Source organism: Lathyrus oleraceus, chromosome 6 (genome assembly GCF_024323335.1).
Source record: "Lathyrus oleraceus cultivar Zhongwan6 chromosome 6, CAAS_Psat_ZW6_1.0, whole genome shotgun sequence".
Classification (NCBI taxonomy): Eukaryota; Viridiplantae; Streptophyta; class Magnoliopsida; order Fabales; family Fabaceae; genus Lathyrus; species Lathyrus oleraceus.
The window spans coordinates 9,277,025-9,286,642 of record NC_066584.1 but is presented as its reverse complement, the minus strand read 5'-3'; the positions used below and the strand labels follow the sequence as shown (position 1 = coordinate 9,286,642).

The 9,618-nt window shown below is 33.8% G+C and overlaps 1 protein-coding gene across 1 annotated transcript; it reads right to left on the bottom strand.

Annotated features, from left to right (window-relative positions):
• Nucleotides 1-814, bottom strand: LOC127095684 (uncharacterized). Its single transcript, XM_051034339.1, has 3 exons — nucleotides 690-814; nucleotides 547-625; nucleotides 1-467 (listed from the first exon to the last, which is right to left on the bottom strand). Coding segments are annotated over exons 1-3 (309 nt in total). The 5' UTR covers nucleotides 692-814; the 3' UTR covers nucleotides 1-239.
• Between the last annotated feature and the right edge of the window lie 8,804 nt (nucleotides 815-9,618).

The following is a 9,618-nucleotide window of genomic DNA, read 5'->3' as shown; positions in this document are numbered from 1 at the left end:
CTATTTTTTCCACTTTTTCAAAGTCATATATATTAAATGCGACGGATCCACATTTTCCTCATAAATCATTGCTCTAGTAGTAGAGAATGAAAGTGTCGCTCTTCATTCATAAAATTAAAAAAAAAACGTGCCTTAATTGTCACAGTCATGGCTACATAATAAAAATATAGTAAAATACACATCTGTAGACTTCAATTGATCCTACAAATTAACGACATGAATGGACTCAAATTATTTCACTAAGTTGTACTATTATTATCATGTGGCCTTCCAATAGAGACGTGACCTTGAATCCTTTTATTTCTCTTGTGAAGGAAATTTTGAAGTGATCGCTTTATGGAAAAGCCATGTGAAGCATGCATTAATAATGCTTGAGGTTGCAATGAAAGAGATAGTGTTGGTTGCAATCCTTTGTTACCATTCCTTCCTTCCATTTCTTGACTTGCCAACCATATTATCACTCTAGCCTGCAAATAATTTCAACTATATATTAAAACACTTCTAATATAAACAATATTAAAATTTTATTGTAAATATTTATATTACCTGAAATTCTCTTTCGTCGAACTTATCTCGATCATGAGAATCATTAACCGTTTGTTTGTTTACGTTGAATCTTTTACCCCTACAAAATTTCGAATAAGAAAAAAGAATACGAAGAAGTAGAAGAAAACTCATAAATCACTTACATTGATACTTGGAATGATGAACCTCTAAATATATTGAGAAGGAAGAAACAATATTAATACGAGAAAAGGAACATAGTGGAGAACACAAGATATTTAGAGAAGACACGACACATACTTGAGTATATTGTTTAATGCATGAGACATAGATTTCAAAGGTGATATATATAGGTGTCGGGGGGAAGATAAGTAGGCACGTGGGAAATGAGTTACGCATGATAAAAACATTTGTATAGCATTGTAGCTCTCATGAGTTACGTACATTTTGTATTGAAAAATGAATTAACACCACACAAACATAACATACACAGTAACTCAATGTGTATTTTCACGTGGCTTCAATTTCTTTGTAGCTACATTTGCTTGCTCTTTACAAGTGGAAATTACCCAAACTGGAAATTTAGCTTTCTTTGTGTAACCACACTCAATGCATTATGTCTTTTTTGTGTTTCCATTTCTTTCACGTGATTGAATTCAGATCATGAAATTTACTTTTTTCTCTTTTGTATATTTCACTGCAAGTGTTTTATGAGATAATGTACCATTGGGACCAAAAAGTCTAGAGCGTTTTAAATTTCCAACCACTTAAGACAATTATATATATGCTATGCATATGCTTTTTGTCCTTCACTTTTAAGACTGTTGAGATACTTTGGGAGATGTTTACACCTACAAGATGTTTTTTTTTTCAAGAGAGTAATACATTTGATGGAGGTTTCAATTTTCAATTTTTAAAATATTATTTAATTGATGTGCTTTTTCGATATAAAATAATTTTCCTAAGCAACAAAATGACATTATTTAAATATTTGTGTCGGCATTTTAAAAAATAATTTATATTATACTAGTATATAAAAAGAATATATGTTTGTGTTTGATATTTAGTAATATTCACTACGATATCACTTGTAAAGCTGTTTTATTCGATGGATCGCCCTAAAGAATTTTGTACTCTTGCTGTTTTTATTTTCTTAGTTTGTACTCTTAATTGTTTAAGATGTAAATTTTGTTTTGCTTTGCAACAAAAATGTAGTGTTTATGTTTTCTTAGTTTATTATTATTATTATAAAGGTTTAATTATCACGAAAACTTAATTATAAATTTTATTTTAATTTTTTTAGCTAATATATATTACAGATTAGTTCCGTAAAAACAATTTTGTTAGTCAACTTAATCCTTTTGATTAAATATTGAGAAAAAATATTAATTTCTGATGATGTGGCATGACATCGTGGCAAAAATCAAAATAGTGAATCAACAATTTCTTTAAGGGATTAAATTGAAATCTTATAGTTATTTAAAGAACCATATTAGGACGATAATCAAACTGTGATTAAAATGACAATACCAAAATTTAATAAAATTTTACCGTACCAAAATTCCATATCAACATAATCTTAAATTTAATAACATTATATTAGAATTTTATTACTATCTTTGATTCAAACCAAAGATATTAAATTAAAATCACATTAAATATGTTTCAAAATGTCATATGTCACACCTACACAATTACAAAAAGTGTACACAAATATAATTATAAAAGATGTACACAAAAGATAAACATAATTATGGTTGACTCTAAGTTTTGATCCTTTTTGAAGCCTTCTTTTTTTTTCTTTAGAAATCACTGAATTGAAGAAAATGGCGGTGTAAATTGTGTTGGTTCCGACTGACTTGATAGTGTAGATTCAGTTGATGTTGTTTTACTTAGTAGTGTCGATTCGGTTGATGTTATTGAGTTTGTCTTAAAAGACAGCTGATTTCAAATTTTATCATCCATATGCAACGATATTTAATCTATTGGAAATAACAATTTTACATATTAGTTTGACACTTAAATCATAGTTATATAAACATAAATTTGGGACTAACCTTCAAAGGGTTTCTCTCTAGCTAAACCTTTAACAGTGGCCTATACACATTAACAAAAAAAACTACCCATGCTTCAGTTTTATTAATAATAATAAAAATACAACTACAAACACAATATATTTTTGTAAACAATATATTTTTGCAAACAGAACTTACTAGATAAGAAAATATGGTTATAATATTTAATCCATTTTCCAAGTAATCAAGACTAGAGACTAATGCTTAAAAAAACCATTGAAAAGTGAAACCTATTCAAAGTAAAAAATTATATTTACTGAGAACCTTAATTTTTAGTTCAAATGATTAAACGCAAGCCGTCTTTCTTTTATGGTATGTTATAAAATGATAGCATGAAAATTGTATTATATCAAAACAGAAATAACTAAGATGTAAATATCAATTCAAATGCCATATATCTAACAAGTAAGTTGATCAAATACAACCGATAGTAAAGAAATCTGTGAACTAGTGGTATAAAATATGAAATAGTAAAAATGGTTGAGAACACAAAAGCTACCACTGTACTTCTTCCATTAAGAATAGTCTAGCCCCACTTTCAAATCTAGATTGAGTTAATTTGTGTGTTTGTTCCTATGGTTATGTGATAGGTGCATAAGGTGGTTGAAGATGAAGATAAAGATGATAAAGATGGAGAGAGAAGAAGAAAGAAAAAATAGATCTAACCAATTTTTTAGAGAGAAGCTCTATTTACATTGCATTATAAAATTCTATTACACGTTTGATTTAAATACACAAACAATAATATCATGTAGACGAATAATACTAACCTACAATAGGTAGATTGAATTTAACAAAGTTAATACTACAACCCAGAAGCTAAAACACACATTTCTAGAACAACAATCTCAGAAGCATCACCTTCTAAGTCATAATACTCCTTCTGAATATGAATTACTTCTAACACCATCCTTTAATTCATATCTAACTAATTAAATTCTATAATACCAATTTCATCCCTCATGTGGATACAATGTTCAGTCTTCATAGCTTTCGTCAGCACATCTGCAAGTTACTTCTGAGTACTGTAATGTACAACTTCTAGCACTCCATTATGAACTTGATTCCTCAGAAAATGGAACTTCGTGTCAATATGCTTGCTTCTTCCATGCAATACTGGATTCTTGGAAAGACTTATGGAAGATATGTTGTTAATCATCAGCTTCACAGGCTTGTTCACTTTGATCTTTAGATCCTGCAACAAATTCATAAACCAAATAGCTTGGCACATAGACAAAGCACCTACAATGTACTCAGCTTCACAGGTTGACAATGCAACCACTGGTTGCTTCTTAGAGCACCAAGAGATAGGACCTCCCAGATACTTAAAAAAATATCCAAAAGTACTTCTTCTGTCAACTCTGTCTCCACACCAATCAGAATTTGAATAGTACATCAGCTTTGATTCAGACTTAACACCAGAAGAGAATAACACTCCATACTTCAGAGTCCCCTTAATATATCTCAAAATCCTGACAACAACTTGGTAATGTGATCGTTTTGGTTTGTTCATAAACCTACTTAACATTTCAATTGCATAACAGATGTCAGGTCTGGTGTTACAAAGATATCTGAGTGAGCCAACCAATTGTTTAAAAGTCGTAGCATCTACATCATCACCCTCATCACTAGAATCCAATTTGTGATTCGTTTCAGAAGATGTGATTGCAGTCTTGCAATTTGTCAACTCGAATCTCTTCAGAAGTTCAAGTTCATACTTCAGTTGATGTAAAATGATACCCTTCTATGAGTACAAAATCTCCATCCCTATAAAATATACCATATTTTCAAGATCAATCATCTCAAACTCATTCGTCAACACCTTTTTGAACTTCGTTATCTCATATGAACACCTTCATGTTAGTAACATGTCGTCAACATAGAGACATACCAGAATCATATTGCTTTTAGAAGTATGTTGGACATAAACTCCATATTCTATCTCACACTTTCTGAATCCTTGAAGCTTGAAAAATGAATCAATTTCCAAATTCCATGCTCTAGGAGCTTGTTTTAGTCCATACAACGCATTATGTAACCTGTACATCATCCATTTCCTGATTCGTTTTCATAAATCCATGAGGTATGACACGTATACCTCTTCTTGCAATGGACCAATCAGAAATGCAGATTTCACATTCAGATGCATCAGAGGCCAATTTCTATTAACAATTATAGCAATCACCTATCTAATTGTTTCATATCTAGCTACAGGTGCAAACACTTCAAAGTAATCTAACCCAAATTTATGTATAAATTCTCTTGCTACTAACCTTGATTTGTGTTTTCCAATTGATTCATCTGCCTCCAGTTTCACCTTGAAAACCTATCTGACGCTGATAACTTTCTTCTCCTTTGGAAGTTCAGTCAACTCCTAAGTCTTGTTTCTTTCTATAGCCTCAAGTTCTTCTTCCATGGCCTTCAGTCAGACTTTCTTTTTGAGTGCTTCTTTAATACTAACTGGTTCAGAGTCTACTAAGATGGGCACACTGAATTACTTCTCCCTTAGAGTCTACTTCAGTATCTTGTAACATGTCAAACCATGAAATCTCCTTGGTATTTGTCTGATTCTTTGTAGCCGCTGAACTTGTTCAGGATCTTCTTCAGATGCTGGAACAATATTAGATGCTTGACAACCTCTAGAAGTCAGACCATCTTCAGAAGATCAACCTTGAGAAGTTTCTCCAAAGTCTTGACCACCAGAGTCTGGATCATCATCAGAATCTGGACCAAAATCAGATTCACCTTCAGAGTTATACTCATATTCAGAGTCACCTTCAGAATCATCTTCTGATTCTGACTCATCTTCAGAACCTTCAGATTCAGAAGTATCTTCAGAAGTTAAGTCGGGTGTTGGCATTACACCAGATTTGGATTGAGACTTACTCCAATCCCACGCTTCTGATTCCTTCACGATGACGTCTATACTAACTTCAACCTTATTAGTGACTGGACAAGAAAGCTTATGCACACATGTACTGTGGTACCCAATCAGTAACGTTACTTTACTTTTATCATCCAACTTCTTTCTAGTAGCACTTGAAACATGTTTGTAACAAGCAGAACCAAATACTCTGAAATGACTCACATTTTTCTTATCACCAGTCCACTTCTCAAAAGGAACAGTTTCCTTCAGCTTCTTTGTTGGACACCTGTTGAACACATATGTTGTAGTGGCAACATCTTCTCCCCACAAGGTGTGAGGCAACTTCTTATCCTTTAGCATGCTCCTTGTCATATCAAGAAAAGTTCGGTTTCTTCTTTCAGCAAGACCATTATGTTGAGAAGTGTATGAAGCAGACACCTCATGCTCAATACCATTCTCCTCACAGAACTTTATGAACTTTGTAGAGTTATACTCACCTCCACCATCAGTTCTGAGAACTTCCAGCTCTGACCACTTTATTTTTTAGTCTTCACCTTGAACTTATGAAACTCAACAAACACCTCATGCTTAAACTTGATGAGTGCTACCCATGTCATTCTTGTGAACTCATCTACAAACGACATAAAATATTTGTTTCCTCCAAGTGAAGGTACTCCAAATGGTCCACAAACATCAAATTGTACTACTCCCGAAGCATGTTTTTCTCTTAGGGCTACTTCGGATGCAGTTGACAATCTAGGTTGCTTTCCTTTCATGCATATCTCACATGACTTCTCGGGCTTCACAATCTTGGGAATTTCATATACCAGCTTCTTAGAATTAAGATGCACTAAGCTTCTGAAATTAAGATGCCCCAATCTCTTGTGCCACAACTCACTGTCACCTTCAATGCCTTTTACACTAAGGCATTTAGTTTCATATGTCTCCACATTCAGCTTAACTGTTCTTTTGCTTCCCTGCTCAGATTGCATAATCAACTTCTGATCAAAATCATAAAACTTCAAGAGATTGTCCTTTATAGTAACTGAGAAACCTTTCTCAATGAGCTGACCTATACTCATCAAATTTCTCTTCATGCCAGAAACATACAAAAGATCCTTGATCAGAACAGTTTTACCATTTTTCACCTTGACTTTGAGATTTCCCATACCTTCAGCTTTGAGGTATTTATCATCAACACATATGATTTTTTCCCTCTTTCTCGAGTCAAAATCAACCAGCCATTGCTTGTTTCAAATTAGGTGATTTGAGCATCCAGTGTCCATATACCACCAGTCTACCAAATATGCATCATCAGATTCATAATCCATCAATAACACAAATTCATCATCAAAATCTCCTTTGGATGTGTTTGCTTCTTCTGATTTTCTTTCCTTGTTTGACCAACAGTCAGCAGTCAAGTGGCCAAACTTCTTATGACAATAACATTGGACCTTCTTCTTATCAAACTTTTCCTTTCTCTTATGATGTTTCTTCTCATCAAAATTTGAGGCTTATGAATTCTGAAAACCATTACCATGTCTCTTCTTGGCTTCTGATCAAGACTACTTATGACTTTTCTTCCCAGAAGACACCTTCAGGGCCTACAAAGGTTCTCTCATTCAGACGCAACTCTTATGCCTTTACACTGCTCTGTAGCTCTTCAATCCTCATGGTGCTAAGGTCTTTAGAATGTTCAATTATTAAAACAATGTAATCAAGTTGAAGAGTAAGAGATCTTAGTACATTCTCAATGATTACTTGTTCAGACAAAGTTTCTCCACAAGATTTCATCTCATTGGTGATCAAAATCACTCTAGAGATGTAATCAGGTATCTTATTATTGTCCTTCATGTTGAGATTCTCATACTGCTTACATAGAGACTGAAGTTTCACCTTATTCACTGATGAATCACTATCGTAGTACCGTACCAGTGTGTCCCACACAACCTTCTTCGTTGTCAAATTAATGATTTTCTCAAACACGTTTGTAACACCCGAGGCCAAACAGGGCGGAGAATGGTTACATGTAACACCTAGGGGTGAGGGAGCGTTATCGATGCACAAGGCATGACAATGAGACACTCATAGCAACTTCTAGGGAAGAACCAAATTCACATCGAAATGAAAGGAATCTTAAGGTTGTGCAAGTATATGACTTCATGGTTGAAGAAAATCTTATAAGGATTAATTGGTACTACCTATACCAATAAGATACATATTCTTTTCGGTAGCCTAACAAATAAGAACTCCACAGTTAATCGTGCTTGACTTAGAGTAGTATTTGGATGGGTGACCTTCTGGGAAAATTTTCGAAAATCGTATGAGTGAGGACAAAGCATGCAGAGAAGACAATGCTTTGTGGGGTCTGTCGGTAATCCTGAAGGTAGTCTGGGCATTACAATGGTATCAGAGTCAAACCTCTGTCAGTACAATGTGGTCTGGGGACAAACCAAGCGGAAGTTGGTGGGCATGTAACACCTGAGGCCGAAGAGGACGGATAGTGGTTACATGTAACACCCGATGGCAAAGAAGTGGTTGTCGGTGCACGAGGCATGACAATGAGATACTCCTAGCAGTTTCTAGGGGAAAATCGAACTCACATCAGAATGAGAGGAATCCTGAGGTTGTGTAGGTATAAGACTGCATGGTTGAAGGGATGCTTATAAGGATTATTTGGTACTACCTATACCAACAAGATGCATCTTATTTTCGATAGCCTAACAAATAAGAATTCCATAGTTAAGTGTGTTTGACTTGGAGTAGTATTTGGGTGGGTGACCTTTTGGGAAGTTTTTCGGAAAACTTATGAGTAAGGACAAGGCATGCTGAGAAGAGCCGTGTTGATTTGTGGGATCAGTCGGTAATCCTGAAAGCAGTATGGGGCGTTACAACGTTCACATCCACACACTAATGGACGTAGAACAACGCCTTTTGATATTTCTTCCTTGTTTCTCTTTGCGCATTTCTCTGTGCTTTCGTCACAACCGGAACATAACCATTGTTGACGTGATCAAGAACGTTTCTAGCACCAAATAACACACACATCTGAATCGACCACCGATTCCAATTCTTTCCATCAAACACTGGAAGCTTTGCATTCAAGCTACCGTTTTCTCCGTTCATCTTCAATTTTATGCACTGAAACTCACACAGATCTCACTAAACACTCGTATTTCCCAATCTCGCAAAATCATGAAATGCAATTTTGTTACGATTCCGACCGTGAATTCAACATAAATTTAAGAAACGAAATCAATCATACACGTCTCACCGCACACTCGTGTTTTCTTGTGAATCGAACCGGAACTCTAGATAAAAATTGTTGGTGCACAATGTTGAAGATGAAGATGGAGAGAGAAGAAGAGATAAAAAATAGATCTAACTAACTTTTTAGAGAGAAACTATATTCACATTGCATTATAAAATTCGGTTACACGTTTGGTTTATATACCCAAACAATAATGTCATGTAGACGAAAAATACTTACCTACATTTGCTAAGTTAAGTTTAACAAATCTAATATAGTACAATCTAGAAGCTAAAACACATACTTCTAAAACTATGCGGTTAGTGAGAATATTTAAAAGCATGTACACAAGAATTGACGCATGGTATGCTTATGACTGGACCACAACCACATTTATTATTCATAAAAAAAAGAGTACTAATATTAACATAATGTTTTATCAACTAATTAAAAATAGAGAGTAAATGTTTTATTTTTTCCTCTTAAAGTATCTTACTTGGAAAATGCTAAATTTTCTATAATTATTGTGGGTGCGTTATGAGGTCAAAAGCAATCATGCACAGTTTAAGGATGTAAATTTAAGCATGTTGTGGTTGTAAGATAGAATTTTAAAACTCATATATTTATGTTATTTAAATATTTAACCTTAGATTATAAATTCCTAAAGGATTAAGGAGTTCATCTAAGTTGATAAATATTCAATCACAAATGTGGGTTAAATAATCTTATAAATGACTTAGATTGGAATATGAGTTCTGATCTATATGGTTTTAAATTTCGTTTTATAAAAGGTTTCGAGAGCTCATTAAAAAATAGTTTTATATGATGTTTGATCAGTTTTATGTGAATGGCATGCTTCTAAGGAGTTTGATGTCTTGCTTCTTTGCGCTAATTCCAAAGGTGGAATCTCCCTTGGAGTTGAA

What these genes read in the sequence shown, in the direction of transcription:
- LOC127095684 (XM_051034339.1), bottom strand. An exon ending in TCGACGAAAGAGAATTTCAG is followed by an intron (nt 468 to 546) that starts GTAATATAAATA and finishes AATTATTTGCAG; the next exon opens with GCTAGAGTGATAATATGGTT.